General features: G+C 39.1%; 1 protein-coding gene across 1 annotated transcript in view; it reads left to right on the forward strand.

The window, feature by feature from the left end:
* Nucleotides 1-24,027, forward strand: part of LOC150085758 (uncharacterized) — a 321,980-nt gene that overhangs the window by 234,269 nt on the left and 63,684 nt on the right. Inside the window, exon 7 of the mRNA XM_090374684.1 lies at nucleotides 3,656-3,751. Coding sequence (XP_090230810.1) covers nucleotides 3,656-3,751 — 96 coding nt within the window. The remainder of the gene's footprint in view (nucleotides 1-3,655; nucleotides 3,752-24,027) is intronic.

Here is a 24,027-nt window from a genome sequence, read left to right on the forward strand (position 1 = left end):
TAACTCTCTAGGAGGCTTCTGGATCAGCTAGTGTATAATCTTGCTACCTCTTCTCTGCCAGATAGTGACTGGAGGGAGTCCGAGTAGTGTGTATGCGGGGAGCATTGTCGAGGCCACGTTATTTCACGGATCTGGGTATATTCTTACCACATGTACGCCATATCCAAAAATTTCATTACTTAATACAGCATCTCCCACCCACTTTTTCTTACCATTGAATACACCATGAATTGTCAAACTAATAGAGCAAGCTTATCTGCAAAAAGATCTAGATCTCTCAAGGACTTCCTAATTCATTTCACAAATATACGTGGTCTCAATTCTAATCTCAACTTCCACTTCCACTTGCAGTCTGCCAAACTCCATGTACTTTTTCTGACAGCATCTCACTTTTGCCTCAAAGGTGGTACTTGTGCATATGTCCGTTCTGATATTCCCTGTCAGAGACTTGGCAATTTGAAATCTCCTCTCTTTGATCTTCTCTGGTTTAAAATCTCTCTACCCATTGTGTCAAATTCATCTGATGTCTCTACCGTTCTCCCAACTCCACTAATCACTTGGAGCTCTTTGACTTCCTCTCTTTGCAACTTGACTTTCTCCAGTCCAACTTTCCTAACAGTGAGGTAATTTTCCTTGGTGATTTTAATGTTCACAACTCCAACTGGCTTCCGTTTTCTAGTCACACCGACCTAGCAGGTCGAGATGCTGAGGCTTTTGCAATTACTAATGACCTAGCACAGATTGTTCATTTACCTACAAGCATACTGAACAATCCTAATCATACAGCCAATACGCTTGATCTTTTTCTCACAAACAACCCTTCTAAGTACACGGTCGAAGTGAGAGGTCCTTTAGGCACTTCAGATCACAACTTGGTGATTGTCTCTTCTCCAATGGAACCTTTATCTCATGGCTATTCCCAACCTCGTGTTGTTTGGCATTACAAGAATGCAAAATGGGATGACCTGCGAGACTTCTTTTCCTTGGTCGGATTACTGTTTCAAAACTTCTGATGACAACATTTGCTCAGATCGTGTCAGTGAAATTATTCTTGCAGGAATGGAATCCTTTATCACACACTCCACTTTAAAATCTCGTCCTTTATCTAAACCTTGGTTTTCCAATAAATTTGCTAAGGCTGTCCAAGAGAAGAATGTTGCATATCGTAATTGGCTTCTTTCTAATTCTTCAGTTTCATTTTCTGCCTACACCAAAGCTCGCAACAATTGTAAAGCAGTTATTAATCAGTCCAAACTAGAGTTTGAACAGGCTAAGAGTAGAAAACTTGCTTCTTGCCCTAATGGTAGCCGAGCATTCTGGTCTCTTGCCAAAGCTATTGGCCGCAACTTTTGCCCATCTCTGCTCCCACCTCTGTCCAAACCAGATGGTTCTGTTGTCACTTCAGCCAAGGATCAAGCTGACCTGCTGGCATCCCATTTTTCTTCCAGCTCATGTATTAATGATCTTGGTAAAACACCTCCCACCATTCCCAACCCGCTCCATTCAATGCCTCCTGTGGTCTTCCGTCAAAAGGATATCAGAAGGATTTTGATGAATCTTGATGCTAAGAAAGCTCCAGGTCCTGATGGTATTTCTCCACTTGTTCTCAAAACCTGTGCTCCTATTCTTTGCCGCCTTTTTTCACTTTGTTATTCCAAAGGTGTTTTTCCTTCTGCTTGGAAATTTGTTTATATCCAGCCAGTTCCTAAAAAGGGTGACAAATCCCTCCCATCCAATTATCGTCCCATTGCAATTACTTCTACTCTTTCTAAAGTAATGGAGAAATCAATTAACCGCCAACTCTTAAACTGCCTAGAAACCTTCCATCAATGTCGGTCCACTGGTGATATTCTGGCTTATGTTACCCATTTATGTACTAATTCAATGGAAAGGTTCGGTGAAACACAAGTAGTTGCTCTTGACATCTCAAAGGCTTTTGATCGTGTTTGGCATAAAGGTCTTCTAAACAAGCTTCCATCTTATGGTTTGCCAACTGTTTTTAGTAATTGGTTATCCAGTTTTCTCTGTGATCGCTCACTGAGGGTGATGGTAGATGGCTCTCTGTCTTCTAACTTCTCCACTAATGCCGGTGTCCCCCAAGGTTCAGTTCTTTCCCCCACTCTTTTCCTCTTATATATCAATGACCTTCTTCCATTGACTGGTAATCCTATCCATAGTTTTGCCGATGATAGCACATTGCATTCCACTTTCCATTTTGAGAAACCCTGTCCTGCTCAATGACCTTCAACTTCTCGAAAATCTGCTACCAGTTCCTTAAATGCTGATTTTAAGGTAATTCTCCAGTGGGGCAAAGACAACTTAGTTGATTTCAACCCTTCTAAAACTCAGTCTTGTCTTATATCTCGCAAAAAGGATTCTTCTGCTCCTATGCTTATCTTTAGTGACACTCCGATTTCTAGGCAAAATGATATATCTCTTTTGGGGATTACCCTGACTTCTAATCTCTCTTGGCACAAGCACATTACAAATATTGCTTCCTCTGCATCTAAAAAACTTGGTTTTCTCTTTTGCTCTCGTCCTTACTTTTCTTCCAAACAGCTGCTCACTCTGTATCAATTGCAAATCCGCCCTGCCATGGAATATTGTTCCCACATCTGGGGTGGTGTCCCCCAAAACCTCTCTCAGGCTTCTTGATTCCATTCAGAAGAGGGCTGTTAGGTTAATTAATGATTCATCTCTAACAGTCTCTCCACTCGCTTTCTCATAGACGCACTGTTTCCGCTGCATGCCTCTTCTACAGATACTTCCATGGGCACTGTTCTTCTGAATTGGCTTCTATAATTCCCGCTCTCTCTTTCAAAACAGTCCGAACACGTGCCGCCACCAGCCAACATCTATTTACTGTCCAACATCAAACCCACAGAACCAACTTCTCATCTTCCTCATTTATTCATTCAGCTGCCGTTTTCTGGAACAACCTTCCTTCATATGTATTTCCTGAAAATTACAATCTACAGAAGTTCAAGTCCAATGTCAGCAAATATCTTCATTCGTATTCTCAACCTCCGACCCAAGCATGGTACTAAGTACTGTACTATAGGTTCTAATACCTCTCGTGTTTGGGGTTCACATAAAAAAAAAAAAAAAAAAAAAAAAAATTGTATTGTGTGGCATTCTCAAGGTCGAATAAATATCACTATGTAATTATTTACCTGCGTTTACATAGGTCACTTAGGAAAAGGCCTTTTGCTTCGGGTTTCATAATGCATGAGGAATATTGTTGCATCCCAAAGAGCAGGACTAAAATATTTTACTGAAATATTTACAAACTATACACTATATTTACAAAATACTAAATTACTGTATTTACACATTCATTAATATACAAAAAATGTTACAATGGAATATCAAATGTTAGACAGGGAAGCACATGCACGAGGTTAGTGAATGTTATGGAGGCAGTTGTCAATAATTAATTGCATTGGTAGTGATGTAATTGCCTTGCCCTCTTCTCCCATTGGCTCGAATAAATATCACTAGGAGGAAAACATTTTTAATTTATAATGAGAGATAATTAAAAATAAATTTCTTTAAATGTGCAATTTCTTTTGTTATTCTCTAAATTTAGTGATATATGTATGAACATTTATGTGTGTACATAATATTTACATTTATTTTCAATATTCATTTTCAGAATATAAATTAGAAGATGAGGTTTACTGTGTTCGACTAGAACTTCTTAAAGAACATTTGGGATTTTTGGAAGATATACTTTTTTGCTGCCAAACAGGTATATTATTCGCTTTTCATTTAGAATACAACAAAACACTATCACATTGGGCATAAAAATAATTTCTAAAGATAAATAAGAACCCCCCCCCCAGTTGTGAGCTGACACCAATATAGTATTTGGAATAATTCTAACTCATATTTCCTCACGCTTGATTTTTTTTATTTTTTTCATGGCTAATTCATTTATGGTTTCTATCGTACTTTTCACTTTCAGTTATACTTCGTGATTTGGTCTTAGTGAAACCTACATTAAGAAGAAAATGAAAAATGTGTCTGTCTGTTTTGCTTTTACTCCCTGCTTATTAGCATTAGTTGAGGTATATGATACAAAAAAGCAAGCTTATAAAAAAAATCCCTTCCCATTTCACCCATCTGGTCACTCGAAATGTTTGTCTAGTTCAGCCTTAAATTTATTTAAGCTATCAACTTCCACAACAACAGATGGAAGTCTGTTCCAGCAATCAACTACCCACTGGCTAAAGGCAAACTTCCACACATCTATTCTACAACTATCTTTCCTCAATTTGAATCTATGCCCCCTCAGGTTCTTAATCTGAACAAGCTGAAGTATCCCGTCAGCATTGAGCCTGCTCAAACCATTCAAGGCATTATACACCTCGATCAGATCACTTTGCAAAAACTTTGTATTCCTATTAACATACCATTTACTTTAAGGTCAATGCAGATATTCCATTGATGAGTGTTTCCTGCATACAAAGATGGAGTTTGGTACTGTTTTATGCATATAAAAATGGGATGTCATTGCTGAAATTGCATTTGTTGCATTCACATTTAGACTTCTTTCCTGAAAATCCTTGACACGATGAATGATGAAAGAGGGGATGATTCCATCAAGACGTTAATTCAATGGAAAATCACTACCAAGGTTTCTGTGAAACTTCTTCATTCATATACTTTTAACTAAGTTGAGTATTAATTATTAATTTCAATACACCTGGTTATTCAGGTTATCCAATTGCAAGATATCTATTTCTCTCCTAAAATCTTTACCTAATTTCGCCTTCATTCAGCAAAATTTTTAGATATTTATCTGTAACCTCATGGAAAGCATTTGCTAATGAATTGAAGAATTAGAATAAAAATATATGCAAATATCATGCTTTATCTCATTGTGACAATTCACAAGACTATCATTATAGACCCTGAAACAATACAATATACAAAGTCATGACACTGCAAGCCAGTGTTTCTCACCTGATAGTGTGTGTACCTTTAGGAGTATGCAAAAGAAATTTCAGGAATATGCTAGCACATATTCCTGATATTTAAGAAAACTGAATTTTTATATTTAGTTTTATAGTGCTTTATTATTTTGTATTTTTAGACGCTTAAGTTTCAGGTGTTCTCGTGCATAACAAGAAATTAAAGCCTTCCACTGCCATTGCCCACTCTATTTATCTAAAGCAAACATACTCTAACACGAAGGCACTACTTGAAGCAATATAATGGCAAGCAATTTACAACACCCGTCAATGGAATATCTGCATTGACCTTAAAGGTAATGGTATGTTAATAGGAATGCAAGGAGGGATCACAAAATATTGTTGCTTCCTGTCTTGTGGGACAGCTCTTCTACTGCAGGCCATTACATCAAACATGACTGGCCTCGAAAAAGCACATATGAGCCAGGAACAAAGGTAGGGTATAGTATGTTTTCCATTAATAGATCTGATAAAGTTTCCTTCCACATCTTTTCATTCAGTTTGGCCTAATAAAATTTTGTGAAAATGATAGGTTAAATGAATTTGAGAGGATTTCATTTCATTACTTAAATTAGAAATTTATAAAAATCAGTGCTGCAAAAGTGAGAGAGAGAATCTTTGTGAGGCCTGAAATCAGAGAGTTTCGCAAGGATGAGAGCTTTGAAAAATGCCTTAATGTATTAGAAAAAGCATGGCAGGCTTTCAGCTGGGTTTATGGGAACTTTTTGGGTCACCACAGGTTTCCTGCATACAAAGATGGAGTTCGGTACTGTTTTATGCATATAAAAATGGGATATCATTGCTGAAATTGCATTTATTGCATTCACATTTAGACTTCTTTCCTGAAAATCCTTGACTCGATGAATGATAAAGAGGGGGGGAATGATTCCATCAAGGCGAATTCAATGGAAAATCACTACCAAGGTTTCTGGAACATATATTGGCAGACTACTGCTGCATGTAATGCCATGACATTTTGGACAAAGTGTACTAAAGGAATAGACAGCATCATTCAGTATACCAAAACCATAATATAGATGTAGCTATATGTTTGAATGTTATCTACTAGTTATAGTTTGGACAAAAGGCAAAAGCCTGCCAAGTGTTATTAGTGATCAAGCAATTTTCCAAGTGATTCAGAGTGTTTACTCCAAACCATAGTTCTTCTTCAGTTTGAAAAGTTTTTTACATTCTTTTTAATCAATAATAAACTTAGTCTTACCAATTGTAAGCAAATTTCAGAAAGGAAAACCACCTTTCCCCCCCCTTTAAACTAACACTTACTTTTATACCACTTGGTCACTCTAGTGACACTCACTTCTCCTGCCTTGCCATAGTGAGGCCGGTAACCTGTGAGAAGAAATCCACTCTCCTAGGGCTGAAAGGAGCAAAGATGAATAACAACATGTTTCCACCCTTAGAGAATCAAGCTTAAGACTAGAGACAAATGACACTGAAAATGACTTTTCCAAACCGAAGAGGTTGAAAACAACCTCTCAAGAGGAGTTACCAGCTTTCCCCATCTTGCAATCTCTATAAGACCAGCCTCTGAGTAAATTATCACCTTTCTTGGGCAGAAATGCATTGAGACTGTTACAGGTTCACCTAAATCAGTAAGGTGACTCCAGTCGGGCAACCTACTGGTATAGAATACCCAACCTCAATGTTCTGCAAAGCTGTTAAAGCTCACAAACTTTGGAGGACACCCTATAAAAGTTACTCCCCGTGCCACCCTAAAACTCCTCTAAGGGAGTGATAACAAAATGCGACTTATTAACTGTGTCAGAGGATGAAATTATCCAAGGTTATCCAAGCAAAGAGAATCATGACTCGAAAAGATTATAATCTTGTTCAAACAAAGAACATAATTCTCACTTTTAGCTTTCCTAACTTACCAACATCTATGAAAGCAGGCTATCTAAATTGCCATCTCTGACCACACATCCCAAATCCCTTCAGGTGTGCTATGAATGCCAAAAATATGGACACTCCCAAACTGCATGTCAAGGTGAGGCAATATGTCCTAACTGTAGGTCAAGGGAGCATAACAAATCTGATTGTGCCATTTCCGCTCCGCATTGTCCAAATTGTAAGGGTAACCACCCAGCTTCCTCAAAAACATGTGAATTATGGAAGCAAGGAAAAAATTTAGAAATGTAAAGTAGAGAACAGGGTGACATATTCAGAGGCGAGAAGACATAATTAAAACAGATACAAAGCATACATATGCCACAGCTGCTCAACTTTTCCTATCAGTGGGGATTCAGACTGATCTCTATATCTATTGCTAATTGGGCATGTTCGTTGCTCTCTGTTTTCAAACAATGTTCTTTGCAACAAACAACTGAATAAGCCAGTAATGCCCAGTTACCATCCCATCTGATGTTTCTTTAAAAATAAAACCAAAAGTGACAAACTATCAAACCACAATCATCACCCTCCACCAGAATGGACTTCAATGAACAGCATGATTCAGTTGATGGAATTTTAGATCTGCATGCAACCGATGACGTGGTTGCATGCAGATCATGACTCGCCCCTTCTTTCCTAAGAAAGACAAAACAAAAATAGATCGATACAAGGCACACTACAACTAAAAACTGTCAGAATCAAAAATAACCGATAAAACCACATAATAGAAAGAATCCTTCAACGGAATTGTAGAGACTTTCAGAATACAAAAGACAATTTGCAGGATCTTATCGATCAGTATGAACCAGCTGGCATATTCTTACAGGAAACTTTTAAATTAACTAGTGTGTCCTACCACTAAAAAATTTTACTATCTTCAAATGAGATAGAAGTATTGACATGCCAGCTCATGAAGGGGGTGGGCCATTATTGTCTGAAACAACATTCCATTCAAGCATGTTTCTCTTCAGACTCCTTTTGAAGTAGTGGCAGTGTGCATTGTAATTGGTATCACTCTCACCAAAAACTTCTATATACCTCCCTCCAAATGTTTTTTTTTTCCTCAGATGAAGTTTAACATTGACAAATGCAAAGTACTGCATATGGGTAGAAATAACCCCAGAGAAATGTACCAACTGTGTGGTACTACACTTTGGGTGGTAGAAAATGAAAAGGATCTGGGAGTAATTATGCAGTCAGATATGAAGTTTTCTGAGCAATGCAGACAGACTGCCAGAGCAGGTCATGGGGTATTGTCAGTGATATACAGGAATTTTGCTAGTAGGGAAAAGGAAGTGATTATCCCTTTGTATAAGGCAATGGTCAGGCCACACCTTGAGTACTGTGTTTTTTTGTTTTTTTTTATGTGAACCCCAAACACGAGAGGTATAAGAACCTATAGTACTCAGTACCGTGCTTGGGTTGGAGGTTGAGAAGACAAAAGAAGATATTTGTTGACATTGGACTTGAACTTCTGTAGATTGTAATTTTCAGGAAATACATATGAAGGAAGGTTGTTCCAGAAAACGGCAGTTGAATGAATAAATGAGGAAGACGAAAAGTTGGTTCTGTGGGTTTGAAGTTGGACAGTAAATGGATGTTGGCTGGTGGCGGCACGTGTTCGGACTGTTTTGAAATAGAGAGCAGGAATTATAGAAGCCAATTCAGAAGAACAGTGCCCATGGAAGTATCTGTAGAAGAGGGATGCAGCAGAAACAGTACGTCTATGAGAAAGCGGGTGGAGAGACTCTGTTAGAGATGTATCATTAATTAACCTAAGATGTGGGAACAATTATTCCATGGCAGGGCGGATTTGCGATTTATACAGAGTGAGCAGCTGTTTGGAAGAAAAGTAACGCCGAGAGCGAAAGAGAAAACCAAGTTTTTTAGATGCAGAGGAAGCAATATGTGTAATGTGCTTGTGCCAAGAGAGATTAGAAGTCAGGGTAATCCCCAAAAGAGATATATCATTTTGCCTAGAAATCGGAGTGTCACTAAAGATAAGCATAGGAGCAGAAGAATCCTTTTTGCGGGATATAAGACAAGACTGGGTTTTAGAAGGGTTGAAATCAACTAAGTTGTCTTTGCCCCACCGGAGAATTACCTGAAGATCGGCATTTAAGGAATTGGTAGTAGATTTTCGAGAAGTTGAAGGTCATTGAGCAGGACAAGGTTTCTCAAAATGGAAAGTGGAATGCAATGTGCTATCATTAGCAAAACTATGGATAGGATTTCCCGTTAATGGAAGAAGGTCATTAATATACAAGAGGAAAAGAGTGGGGGAAAGAACTGAGCCTTGGGGGACACCGGCATTAGTGGAGAAGTTAGAAGACAGAGAGCCATCTACCATCACCCTCAGTGAGCGATCACAGAGAAAACTGGATAACCAATTACTAAAAACAGTTGGCAAACCATAAGATGGAAGCTTGTTTAGAAGACCTTTATGCCAAACACGATCAAAAGCCTTTGAGATGTCAAGAGCAACTACCTGGGTTTCACCGAACCTTTCCATTGAATTAGTCCATAAGTGGGTAACATAAGCCAGAATATCACCAGTGGATCGACACTGACGGAATCCATACTGGCGATCGTTGATCAGACGGAAGGTTTCTAGGTAGTTTAAGAGTTGGCAGTTAATTGATTTCTCCATTACTTTAGAAAGAGTAGAAGTAATTGCAATGGGACGATAATTGGATGGGAGGGATTTGTCACCCTTTTTAGGAACTGGCTGGATATGAGCAAATTTCCAAGCAGAAGGAAAAACACCTTTGGAATAACAAAGTGAAAAAAGGCGACAAAGAATAGGAGTAAGTTCAGGAGCACAGGTTTTGAGAACAAGTGGAGAAATACCATCAGGACCTGGAGCTTTCTTAGCATCAAGATTCATCAAAATCCTTCTGATATCCTTTTGACGGAAGACCACAGGAGGCATTGAATGGATCGTGTTGGGAATGGTGGGAGGAGTTTTACCAAGATCATTAATACATGAGCTGGAAGAAAAATGGGATGCTAGCAGGTCAGCTTTATCCTTGGCTGAAGTGACAACAGAACCATCTGGTTTGGACAGAGGTGGGAGCAGAGATGGGCAAAAGTTGCGGCCAATAGCTTTGGCAAGAGACCAGAATGCTCGGCTACCATTAGGGCAAGAAGCAAGTTTTCTACTCTTAGCCTGTTCAAACTCTAGTTTGGACTGATTAATAACTGCTTTACAATTGTTGCGAGCTTTGGTGTAGGCAGAAAATGAAACTGAAGAATTAGAAAGAAGCCAATTACGATATGCAACATTCTTCTCTTGAACAGCCTTAGCACATTTATTGGAAAACCAAGGTTGAGATAAAGGACGAGATTTTAAAGTGGAGTGTGGAATAAAGGATTTCATTCCTGCAAGAATAATTTCACTGACACGATCTGAACAAACGTTGACATCAGAAGTTTTGAAACAGTGATCCGACCAAGGAAAAGAAGAAAAGAAGTCTCGCAGGTCATCCCATTCCTAACAACACGAGGTTGGGAATAGCCATGAGATAAAGGTTCCATTGGAGAAGAGACAATCACCAAGTTTTGATCTGAAGTGCCTAAAGGACCTCTCACTTCGACCGCGTACTTAGAAGGGTTGTTTGTGAGAAAAAGATCAAGCGTATTGGCTGTATGATTAGGATTGTCCGGAATTCTTGTAGGTAAATGAACAATCTGTGCTAAGTCATTAGTAATTGCAAAAGCCTCAGCATCACGACCTGCTGGGTCGGTGTGACTAGAAAACGGAAGCCAGTTGGAGTTGTGAACATTAAAATCATCAAGGAAAATTACCTCACTGTTAGGAAAGTTGGACTGGAGAAAGTCAAGTTGCAAAGAGAGGAAGTCAAAGAGCTCCAAGTGATTAGTGGAGTTGGGAGAACGGTAGAGACAACAGATGAATTTGACACAATGAGGTAGAGAGATTTTAAGCCAGAGAAGATCGAAAAGAGGAGATTCCAAATTTCCAAGTCTCTGACAGGGAATATCAGAACGGACATATGCACAAATACCACCTTTGAGGCGAAAGGAATCATACAGCGAATAATTTGGACATCTGAGATGAGCAGTAGTTGAATCAACCGATAACTGATGTCAGAAAAAGTACATGTGGTTTGGTAGACTGCAAGTGGAAATGGACATTGTTGAGATTAGAATTGAGACCACGTATATTTGTGAAATGAATTAGGAAGTGCTTGGAGGCCTCATTTTAAGAAGGATGTAGAGTTGCTTGATTATGTATGGAGAAGGGCAACAAGATTGGTGAAGGGAACAAAGGGGTCCTCTTACTAAGAAAGTCTTAAGTTCTGCAAATTGCAGTGTCTGGAGACTAGGCACCTGCTAGGTGATCTGATTGAGGTTTATAAGGCCTTGAATTGGTTGAGCATGCTGAATCCTGTTGGGATTCTTCCGCTTGCTCAGATTATGAACCCGAGGGGGGCATAAATTCAAATTGAGGAAAGACAGTTGGAGAATAGATGTGCAGAAATTTGCCTTTATACAGTTGGTGGCTAATTGCTTGAACAAACTTCCTTGAACTGCTTGAACAAATTATGGCATTAACAATGCAATAATCTGTTGTGGAAGTTGATAGCTTAAATAAATTCGAGGAGGAACTGGACAAACTTTTAGAGAGAATGGATGTATGAAATTGTTTTTTTTTTTTTTTTTCTCTCCTTGGGGCTGATGCTACATAAGCTCATATGCTTGTTTTCTTGCATCACTGCCTCCATTACTGCTAGTATTACTACTATGACTTAGAAAATCTAATAGATCAGCGGCCATTTCCATTCTGCTTACTCAGGGACTTCAACGCTCGTCATCTGCTATGGGGATCTCCAACAATTTTGACAGAAGAGGTGAATTAATAGAATCCCTGCTTGATGCCTGTCATGTTACCCTGCTAAACACTGGTGAGCCCACCTATATCCATTTTTCTACAGGATTCATATATGCCAATATGAAGGTGGTCAGTACTTGATAACCCACTAAATAGTGATCATCTACCAATCCTATGCAAGATTCCGAAATGAGTAAACTTGTCCCCATTGCAGCTTTCCACTTGAAATTCCGTAGGGAACTCTGGCACAGATATGCCTCTCTAATTCAGTTTTATAATAATATATAGTCCAGTCCCAGCCATGGATAATTTCACCGATCATATAACTAACCAGATATTATAAGCTGCTACTTCTGCAATCCTAAATCTCCACCTGAGAAATGCAAACATTGCAGTTATTGGTGGAATCAGGAATGCACACACACTAAACAGACAAAAAATAGAACTTGCAATTTGTTTTGCAAATTGTCTGCCTTCTTAACTTTAAAAGACTCAAGGCCAAGTTCCTCCAAATAAGAAGAAAGATGCCTGGATAAATTTTACTTGCACCATTAACAAGGACACGAACAACAGACTCAGAGGGAAGAAAATCCAAGCACTTAATAGTAAATACGTGCAATCTTCAGCCTCGATCCTAAACTGAAAAGGGCAGGAGTTTTCGGTACCAACAGAAATAGCGAATCATTTGCCAGTATTTCAGCAGTATCCACTTACAGCCAAACTTTTCAACAAATTAAGGCATCTGCAGAACAATATAAAATAAACTTCTCTACTATGGTATCACACCCATATACAATCAACTATTCACATTAAGGTGTGAGCTTCATGAAGCTCATACCTAAGGAACTTTTAGGGTCTCTTAATAAAACATCCAGTTCTGCTGCTGGTCCAGATGGAGTCTACTATATAACGTTTAAAAAAAAAACTAAATAACAATGCAATAAGCTCCCTGTTGAAATTCTAATATTGAATATTTTTAGAAAATATTTACCCACACTCCTGGTGTCATTGAATTGTTCTAGCATTTCTGAAGCCAGGGAAGGGTCATACCAGCCCACATAATTACAGGCTGATTTCACTGACATAGCTGTTAGAGAAAGTCTTAGAAAAAATATCAGAAAACATTCTTTAGAGGCAGCAAACGTGGTTTCTGGAAACTAACAATCTGCTAAATAGAAATCAGCATGGGTTTCAGAAGAATCACTCAACCTTCGATGTGATGATCAAAGCTTCTGCTTTGATCATCATATCGAATCCAAAATGCTTTCATAAAGTGACAAGATCTGGTCATGGTTAATCTTGATATTGAGAAAGCCTTTGATACTTCTTGGCGATATGGTATCCTTCATTCTTTTAGTTTGAGAGGGATAGTTATCCCAATTTATACAAAACTTCTTACAACACAGAACATTTCAAGTCAGATATATGAACAGTTTATCCAAATCATTTGAACAAGAGGAGGGTGTACCACAGGGTTCCATCCTCAGTGCAGCATTACACTAGAGAGTCAGTTTTCCGGAATAATTAATGTCAGACCTCTTCTGGATAGCAAAATTTTGTGAATAATCGAACATAAGGTAAAATTAAATAAATTCTGTTATAATGTATTATGGTAAAAGAAAAATCTTTAAATAGCATGAAAAATAAAATTTATTTAATTAAAAATAATAATAATAATAATTTATGCATAAAAATTCGCATATTTACATATGTATATTCGGATAGATTTTGTAATTGGTGAAAGAAATGAAAGAGGTGAAAGACTTGTGGAATTTGCAGAATCTCAAGGATTGTCAGTAATGAACACTTTTTTCAAGAAAAGGGTGAACAGAAAGTGGACATGGAAGAGTCCAAATGGATTAACTACTAATGAAATCGACTTCATCCTCACTAACAGAAGATATATTGTGAATGATGTTACCGTCCTGAATAAGGTAAATGTTGGAAGTGATCACAGAATGGTAAGATGTACACTTGATATAGATGTAGGAAAGGAAAGGAAAAAACTGACTCGAGTAAATAATACAAAGGTCTTTGAGATAACAGAAGAGGAGAAAAGGCAGTATGTGCTGGAACTTAAGAACAAGTTTGAGCTTCTGCAGACTGCTGAGGACCAAGATATCGACGAGGAATATTACAACTTTTTGAAAGTGATAAAGCCCAAGAAACCTATAGGGAAAAAGAAATCCAAAGAAGAAAAAATTAGTCAAGAAACACTTGTCATGATAAACCAAAGACGACAAATGAAAAGCAAGAAAAACACTGACAGGGAGAGAAAATTGAGTATACTGAGTTATGCAAAGCCATTAGAAAGAGACTCAGAGAGGACGTAAGAAGATTTAACACAAGAAAAGTAGAACAAGCATTAAGGGAAAACAAAGGATTTAAATCAGCAGCCATGAGCGGTAATACAGAAAGACAAATGATACTGAAACTGAAGAATAGCGATGGTGTACTTGCAAGAATCACTTTCACCTAACACTGCCTTAATAGCATCAGCAAATATGCTTTCATCCTTTCTATTTAAGTGTGTCCCATCCCTGTAGAAACAGTCTCTCCTGTTAACAAGTACAAACCAGGCTGAAAAAAATTCTACCCCATGAGCCTTGCACAATCTCTCCATGGCCGAATTGATTGACAAGGCTCTCATCATATATTCCTTCCTATCGTGTCTGGGCAGAATTGCAAACACTTTCAAATTTAACCTAACTTGTGACTTTGTTTTTCCAGCATTGACCTGTACTTGTTAAGTAAATCTGCAGATCTCTTACTCTTTAAGGTCATTAGTGCCAGCATGTACAACAATATCACCTTTCTGCCCTTAAAAGATGATATCTGCCCTGCAACATCATCAAATTTTGCCCCTGTCAGACATACCCTGGTCCTGTTCCACCTATTCGTTTTTGCACAATATATTCCCTGACAATTGAGTCACTAACAACAACTAGTTCCTGTGGGACCAGTGCATTCTGCCTTGGGGGTTGTCACTGTGTTGCCTGATGTTCAAGTGCAAGCTCTGGCATTGATGTGGGGCTAAGAGCTTGATGGGCCCTCAATTTAAGTCCTTCGACGGCATCTACCCTGTTCTTTAAGCTCTCATAAAGGCCCATAACAACGCTGAGTTGACACCTCATTTCCTCACATTCCTTACATCGAGCACACACAGACATTCCCCTTGTCAATATCATTCTCGTTCCTCGTTGCTCCACAAATGTCAAACAAGCAGTACATCTCAAAAGGCTGTGATTCAGAGGACAACCCCCCTCCCCCCAGTTCTCCCTTTAGCCAAAGCACTCCTGCTACCTTGAGCTTTTTGCTTTGTTGCTTTGTTCTGAGTCTTGATTTCGATTCAGTTTTGATACAATTCAGATATAAATTTAATACAATTAAAAATAAAAAATATTACACTGAACTTCTATCCCAATGCAGTAATAACACTATATATATATATTTCCGTATCGAGTTTTATCTTCTTCCGAATTACATTATATTAATTTCGTGTCTCCTATCAAGTTTAAGTTATACCTACTAAGTTATAACGTTACGTTTGTAAAATCTCAGTTGTTATATGTATTAAGTTAAAACGTTACATTTGTAAAATCGAAGTTATTTATAATAGATAAAAAATTTAAATTGCTACCCACATTGTTCGAACTGTCACGCCAGCTATCTATGCCAAATCACCGATTCTAAAAGCTCTACCAATATTATTATTATTATTGTCATACATTGTCTACGTGACAATTTACATTATTAAAACACAGTTCCGGTCAACCCTTCCCTATCTCTTCCATCATGCAGTATGATTGATTACTTTTGAGGTTATGATGAACGACGTGGCGAGATCCAATATTCCTTACATTTCGAGGGTACAGCTCTAAAATGGTGTTTTAGAGCAGGCCGGCCGCTAATTAGTACACTGGACCGAACCTATTGGTAACTCTCTAGGAAGCTGCCGGATCAGCTAGTGTATAATCTTGCTACCTCTACTCTGCCAGATAGTGACTGGAGGGAGTCCGAGTAGTGTGTATGCGGGGAGTATTGTCGAGGCCACGTTATGTCAAGGATCTGGGTATATTCTTACCACGTGTACGCCATATCCAAAAATTTCATTACTTCATACAGCATGTCCCACCCACATTTTCTTAGTATTGAATACACCATGAATTGTCAAACTAATAGAGCAAGCTTATCTGTGAAAAGATCTAAACCTCCCAAGCACTTCCTCATTCATTTCACAAATATACGTGGTCTCATTTCTAATCTCAACAATGTCCATTTCCACTTGCAGTCTGCCAAACCCCATGTACTTTTTCTGACAGAATCTCAGTTATCGGTTGATTAAACTACTGCTCATCTCAGATGCCCAAATTTCGTCGCGCAACACAGCGGCAACCTCCAAGGCAGAATGCGCTGGTCCCAAAGGAACTAGTAGTTTTTGGTGGCTCTATTGTCAGGGAAACGGGGAACATGCTTTGTAAAAATGATAGGTGGAACAGGACCAGGGTATGTCTGCCAGGGGCAAAGGTTGATGATGTTGTAGAGCAGATATCAGCTTTTAAGGGCACAAAAGGTGATATAGTTGTACACGTTGGCACTAATGATATCAAGAGTAGGAGACCGGCAGAATTGCTTAACAAGTACAGGTCACTGTTGAAAAAAAGCCGTGAAATAGGGTTGAATTTGAAAGTGTCTGCAATTCTGCCCAGACACAATAGGAGGGAGTATGTGATGAGAGCCTTCTGGATCAAATCGGCCCTGGAAAGATTGTGCAAGGCTCAAGGGGTAGAATTTTTTTCAGCCTGGACTGTACTTGTTAACAGGAGAGATTGCTTCTACAGGGATGGGATACACTTAAATAGAAAGGGTGCAAGAATATTTGCTGATGCTATCGAGGCAGTGTTAGGTGGGTCGGAAAACTGCTAGCTTGGGGGGAGACAAAGACCAATAGATTGACAGTAGCCACTGGCAGAGGTGAAAGAGATTCTTGCACTGCTTCTATTGGAATGAGCAGAAGCCTGAAAAACAAGATGCAGGATATTTCAGAGACTGCCGGGAGTCATTGCGGTACAAGTAAACACATGGGTTGTGTTAGGGTAGCTAAGAATAGAAATAGGTGCATGTATACTTGCGTGTACACCAATGCTAGGAGTTTAGTAAATAAATTTGATGAATTTGAGGTATTGCTCAAAACATCAAAGGCAAATATTGTTGGGTTATCAGAAATGTGGTGTCACACAGATATAAGGAATGCAGAACTGGAATTTGGGGAGTACAACGTCTACAGAAAGGATAGACTGGATAGGAAGGGAGGAGGGGTTATGCTATTAGGATTAAGAAACACATAAAATCCAAGGAAGTAAAGCCAGTCGACATCGCACGACAGTACAGTGTCGAGTCACTCTGGAGTGACATAAGCATTGGGAGATCAAAATTGAGAGTAGGAGTGTGCTATAGGCCTAATGACTCTGATGAGTATAATAAGATACTGTACAGGGAAATAGAGTGGGCCAGTAAATCAGAGAGTCTTATAATGGGAGATTTTAATTTCCCAGATATTGACTGGAATTTGGGGGCTGGTCACTCACACACTAGCAAGGCTTTTGTGGATTTATTGGATTATTGTTTTCTACATCAGCATGTTCAGGAGACAACTAGAGGTAAGAATACTCTTGATTTGATTATCAGCAGTGATTCTTCATGCATTAAGAATCTGCAGATAAATGAACCACTAGGTGGCAGTGATCACAGTGTGCTGAAGTGGGATTTACTCAAAGAGGTAACTACCATTAGGGGTAAAGGGAAGGGTTATTGTTTTCGTAAAGGCAACTACGATGGACTGAGACAGTATTTAAATTCTGTACAGTGGGACCAACTGATGATGTTACCAACAGCAAATGCAAAATGGGTAGCATTCAAAGAACTTATCTTGGAAGCTTCTAGGCTATACATACCAACTAAGAAATATTGTTCAAGGTTTAGGCCTAAATGGATGTCAGATGAACTGATGAGGCATATGGCAGAGAAGAAACATGCATGGGATACATACAAATTAACACATGACACAGAAGCCTATGATAGATACAAGTTTATCTGTAAACAAGTTACAAAGGAGGTTAGGCAGGCGAAGGCAGATTACGAGAAATCTTTGGCAAGGGATGCAAAGAAAAACAGCAAAGAGTTCTTTACTTATGTAAACTCTAGAAGGAAGGGGATGAATCAGATTGGTCCACTTGATATCGATGGGTCAACTGTTGATGATCCTGCTCAGGTAGCTAACAAACTAAATGAATATTTTGCATCGACATTCACACATGAGGAGTTATTTAGCAAGTGGAAAGCCAGAGGTGTATTCAACTCTAGAGAATCTTGTAATAACTGAGAGTAAAGTGGAGGAGAAATTGTTGAAGATAAACACAAGAAAGGCAGCAAAGGAAGCAAGCAAACCCTTAGCCATAATTATGGGAGCTTCCTTGGACTCAGAGGAGGTACGCACAGACTGGAGATGTGCAAATGTCATCCCAATTCACAAAGGAGGATCAAAGGCTGACACAAGTAATTATAGACCTGTGAGTTTAACTTCTGTTCTAGGAAAATTAATGGAGGCACTTGTTAAAGAAGCACTGCAGGATCATTTTGACAAGACTTCAGTTATAGCTTGGACACAGCATGGTTTTGTTAAGGGGAAGTCTTGCCTGACCAATTTGATTGGATACTATGATGCAGTCACAAAGGAACTGGATGCAAGGAATAACTTTGATATTATATACTTGGATCTTAGAAAGGCTTTTGATACTGCTGCACAGATTGATGCAGTGTGGCATTGGAGGCAAATTGCTGCTGTGGATAAAGGGGTGACTGAGGGGGAGAAGACAGAGAGTGGTAATCAGTGGACACTGCTCGTCGTGGACTAATGTTATTAGTGGAGTCCCTCAGGGCTCAGTGTTGGGTCCATTATTGTTTTCTGTATTCATAAATGATATAGATGATGGTATATCAATCTTAATGTCGAAGTTTGCAGACGATACAAAGGTAAGCAGGGTTGTCAAGGACACTACTGACACTATGCTGCTGCAACAGTATCTGGAAAGGTTGAGCAGATGGGCTGAGAGTTGGCAAATAAAGTTTAACATTGACAAATGTAAAGTACTACACATGGGAAACAGCAACCCCAGAGTAACGTATTAACTCTGTGGTACTACACTGACAGTGGTAGTGAATGAAAGGGACCTGGGGGTGGTTGTGCAGGCAAATATGAAGTTCTCTGACAGTGCAGACGGGCTGCAAGAGTAGCTCATGGTGTATTGTCAATGATATATAGGAATTTTTCTAGCAGGGATAAGGAGGTGATTATTCCCTTCTATAAGACAATGGTCAGGCCACACCTAGAATACTGTATACAGGTCTGGAGGCCTCATTTCAAGAAGGATGTAGAGCTGCTGGAACGAGTACAGAGAAGGGCAACAAGATTAGTGAATGGAACAAAGGGGTGCTCTTAAGAAGAAAGGCTTAAGTTTTGCAAATTACAGTGTCTGGAGACTAGGCACCAGCGAAGTGATCTGATAGAGGTGTATAAAGCCTTGAATGGTTTGAGCATGCTCAATGCTGGTGGGATTCTTCCTCTCGCTCAGAATAATCACCTGAGGGGGCATAAATTCAAATTGAGGAAAGACAGATGTAGGATAGACGTGAGGAAATTTGCATTTAGCCAGCGGGTGGTTCGTTGGTGGAACAGACTTCCATCCCTTATCGTGGAAGTTGATAGCCTAAATAAGTTTAAGGCTCAGCTGGACAGATATTTTGAATGAACAGAGGGGTGAAGTGGAAGTGGTTTTTTTTTTTTTTTTTTGGCTGATGGTGCATAAGCTTGCTTTCTTGCATCAAATGCCTCTGCTAATGCTAATTATTCGCTGTATGATTCTTTTCGCCTCTAAGGTGGTACTTGTGCATATTCCCTGTCAGAGACTTGGCAATTTGGAATCTCCTCTCTTTGATCTTCTCTGGCTTAAAATCTCTCTATCTCATTGTTTTAAATTCATTTGTTGTCTCTACCGTTTTCCCAACTCCACTAATCACTTGGAGCTCTTTGACTTCCTCTCTTTGCAACATGACTTTCTACAGTCCAATTTTCCTTGGTGATTTTAATGTTCACAATTCCAGCTGGCTTCTGTTTTCTAGTCACACCGACCCAGCAGGTCAAGATGCTGAGGCTTTTGCAATTACTAATGACCTAGCACAGATTGTTCATTTACCTACAAGAATACCGGAAATCCTAATCATACAGGCAATACGCTTGATCTTTTTCTCACAAACAACTCTTCTAAGTACACGGTCGAAGTGAGAGGTCCTTTAGGCACTTCAGATCACAACTTGGTGATTGTCTCTTCTCCAATGGCACCTTTATCTCATGGCTATTCCCAACTTCGTGTTGTTTGGCATTACAAGAATGCAAAATGGGATGACCTGCGAGACTTCTTTTCTTCTTTTCCTTGGTCGGATTACTGTTTCAAAACCTCTGATGTCAACGTTTGCTCAGATGGTGTCAGTGAAATTATTCTTGCAGGAATGGAATCCTTTATCCCACACTCCACTTTAAAATCTCGTCCTTTATCTAAACCTTGGTTTTCCAATAAATGTGCTAAGGCTGTCCAAGAGAAGAATGTTGCATATCGTAATTGGCTTGTTTCTAATTCTTCCGTTTCATTTTCTGCCTACACCAAAGCTCGCAACAATTGTAAAGCAGTTATTAATCAGTCCAAACTAGAGTTTGAACAGGCTAGAGTAGAAAACTTGCTTCTTGCCCTAATGGTAGCCAAGCATTCTGGTCTCTTGCCAAAGCTATTGGCCGCAACTTTTGCCCATCTCTGCTCCCACCTCTGTCCAAACCAGATGGTTCTGTTGTTACTTCAGCCAAGGATAAAGCTGACCTGCTAGCATCCCATTTTTCTTCCAGCTCATGTATTAATGATCTTGGTAAAACACCTCCCACCATTCCCAACCCGCTCCATTCAATGCCTCCTGTGGTCTTCCGTCAAAAGGATATCAGAAGGATTTTGATGAATCTTGATACTAAGAAAGCTCCAGGTCCTGATGGTATTTCTCCACTTGTTCTTAAAACCCGTGCTCCTGAACTTACTCTATTCTTTGTCGCCTTTTTTCACTTTGTTATTCCAAAGGTGTTTTTCCTTCTGCTTGGAAATTTGCTCATATCCAGCCAGTTCCTAAAAAGGGTGACAAATCCCTCCCATCCAATTTACGTCCCATTGCAATTACTTCTACTCTTTCTAAAGTAATGGAGAAATCAATTAACCGCCAACTCTTAAACTACCTAGAAACCTTCCGTCTGATCAACGATCGCCAGTATGGATTCCGTCAGTGTCGATCCACTGGCGATATTCTGGCTTATGTTACCCATTTATGGACTAATTCAATGGAAAGGTTCGGTGAAACACAAGTAGTTGCTCTTGACATCTCAAAGGCTTTTGATCGTGTTTGGCATAAAGGTCTTCTAAACAAGCTTCCATCTTATGGTTTGCCAACTGTTTTTAGTAATTGGTTATCCAGTTTTCTCTCTGATCGCTCACTGAGGGTGATGGTAGATCTCTCTCTGTCTTCTAACTTCTCCACTAATGCCGGTGTCCCCCAAGGTTCAGTTCTTTCCTTCTTCCATTGACTGGTAATCAGTGACCTTCTTCCATTGACTGGTAATCCTATCCATAGTTTTGCCAATGGTAGCACATTGCATTCCACTTTCCATTTTGAGAAACCTTGTCCTGCTCAATCAGCTTCAACTTCTCAAAAATCTGCTACCAATTCCTTAAATGCCAATCTTCAGGTAATTCTCCAGTGGGGCAAAGACAACTTAATTGATTTCAACCCTTCTAAAACTCAGTCTTGTCTTATATCTCGCAAAAAGGATTCTTCTGCTCCTGTGCTTATCTTTAGTGACACTCCGATTTCTGGGCAAAATGATATATCTCTTTTGGGGATTACCCTGACTTCTAATCTCTCTTGGCACAAGCACATTACAAATATTGCTTCCTCCGCATCTAAAAAACTTGGTTTTCTCTTTTGCTCTCGGCGTTACTTTTCTTCTAAACAGCTGCTCACTCTGTATAAATCACAAATTCGCCCTGCCATGGAATATTGTTCCCACATCTGGGGTGGTGTCCCCCAAAACCTCTCTCAGGCTTCTTGATTCCATTCAGAAGAGGGCAGTTAGGTTAATTAATGATTCATCTCTAACAGAGTCTCTCCACTCGCTTTCTCATAGATGTACTGTTTCTGCTGCATGCCTCTTCTACAGATACTTCCATGGGCACTGTTCTTCTGAATTGGCTTCTATATTTCCCGCTCTCTCTTTCAAAACAGTCCGAACACATTCCGCCACCAGCCAACATCCATTTACTGTCCAACTTCAAACCCACAGAACCAACTTTTCGTCTTCCTCATTTATTCATTCAACTGCCGTTTTCTGGAACAACCTTCTTTCATACGTATTTCCTGAAAATTACAATCTACAGAAATTCAAGTCAACAAATATCTTCTTTCGCCTTCTCAACCTCCAACCGAAGCACGGTACTAAGTACTATAGGTTCTAATACACCTCGTGTTTGGGGTTCACATAAAAATAAAAAAAAATAAGCAGTGCTATAATTTATAGTTTATAATCCTCTGCTGACACTGTTTATACTGCTACAAGTTACATAAAACTTCCAGTATCTGCTATACCGATACGAAAAAAAGTGGCAGCAGATTCATATTTGGAAAGAGTAGCAGTAACTGCAATGGGATAATAATGATTCCTAGACTTTAATCTTTAAAATCTACTTCCCAAAACTCAAGGGAAAGGAGAGTGCAATTTATTCCTTATTGCAATGTGATATAAGAAAGAAAGCAATTTAAACGGGAGGACTATAGATGCTAAAAATGTGTGTCACTTCCTTAGGGTTGATCATGAGACCAGAAGAAAAGAGCACTATAAGTTGGAGTGTTATGATGGAAGTTTGCTATAATTTGGTGAAACAAACTTAGGTCCTAATGATATTTCTCCACTTGTATATTTACTTCCACAAGGAAATTAACTCATATCCAGTTAGTCCCTGAATGTGACAAATTCCTTTCTTTCAATTACGATCCCATTGCAGTTACTGCTACTCTTCCGTGGCACCTCCATACCCAGGTGGGCAGGAGCAGCAGTGCGTAGCACACGCTTCTTGATTAGACCAGGGTTCGAGCCTGTGACCACCAAATACGGAGAATGCGGAAAGATCAGGGAATGACCACCGCATATCCTCGGAGCAATATGGCTTTAGTTGCTAATGCTCCTTAAAAAAAAAACCATATAACAATAGCTACTCTTCCCAGAGTAATAGAGAAGTACATCAGCTCTTAAGCTGTCTCAACCTTCAATGTGATAAATGATTGCCAGTATGCATTTCTTCTGTGTTGATCCTTTGGGAATATATCAGGTTAAGTTAATCATCTTTGAACAAATTTGATAGAAAACTCTGAAACTCAAGCAGCTGCTTTTGAGAGTTTGCATAAAGCTCTTCTAAATAAACTCCCATCTTATGGATTTCTATCTGCATTTTTGCAAATGGATAGCCAATTTTTCTCTCCTAATTTCTTAATTAATGTGGATATTCCTTGAGGCTAGGTTTTATTCTCCTACTTTTGTATATTAATAACCTTCCTTCACTGACTGGAAATCTTATCCAGAGTTTTGCAGATTACAGGGCACAACATTTGGCCTACCAGTTACCTTTCCTTCATTCTTCACCTTTTCTAATATCCACTAACAGTTCATTAAATGCTGATCTGATTACACTCCAATGGGATAAAGAAAACTTACTTAGCTTTAATTCTTCTAAAACTGAGTCCTGTTGGTTTTTTTTGCACAAAACAGCTGCTGTCCTCCTCCCAGAAAAAAGAAAGAGTGAAAAATAAAACCCAATTTTTTTTTTTTTTTTTTTTTTTTCATTTTATCACATCAAATAACCTCACTACCGTTAATATTCCCATATCTGAGTAGTCCCCCTCAAAGCCTTTAAGCTGCCAGACTTGATAAAATAATAACAGTCACGTTCATTAGTGACCCATCTCCACTTCATGCCCCACAGATATTCTATTTCTGCTGCATATCTTTTCAATAGATACTTCTATAGGCACCATTCTTCAGAATTGTCATCAGTAATTCTGATTCTACTACTCTTTCTTCCAAACTGGCTGAACTTCTGCTGATCAACATCTATTTAACTATCGAATGTCCCACTCTCAGAATAAACC

Source organism: Mastigoproctus giganteus, chromosome 5 (genome assembly GCF_048544385.1).
Source record: "Mastigoproctus giganteus isolate SK-2022 chromosome 5, ASM4854438v1, whole genome shotgun sequence".
Lineage (NCBI taxonomy): Eukaryota > Metazoa > Arthropoda > Arachnida > Uropygi > Thelyphonidae > Mastigoproctus > Mastigoproctus giganteus.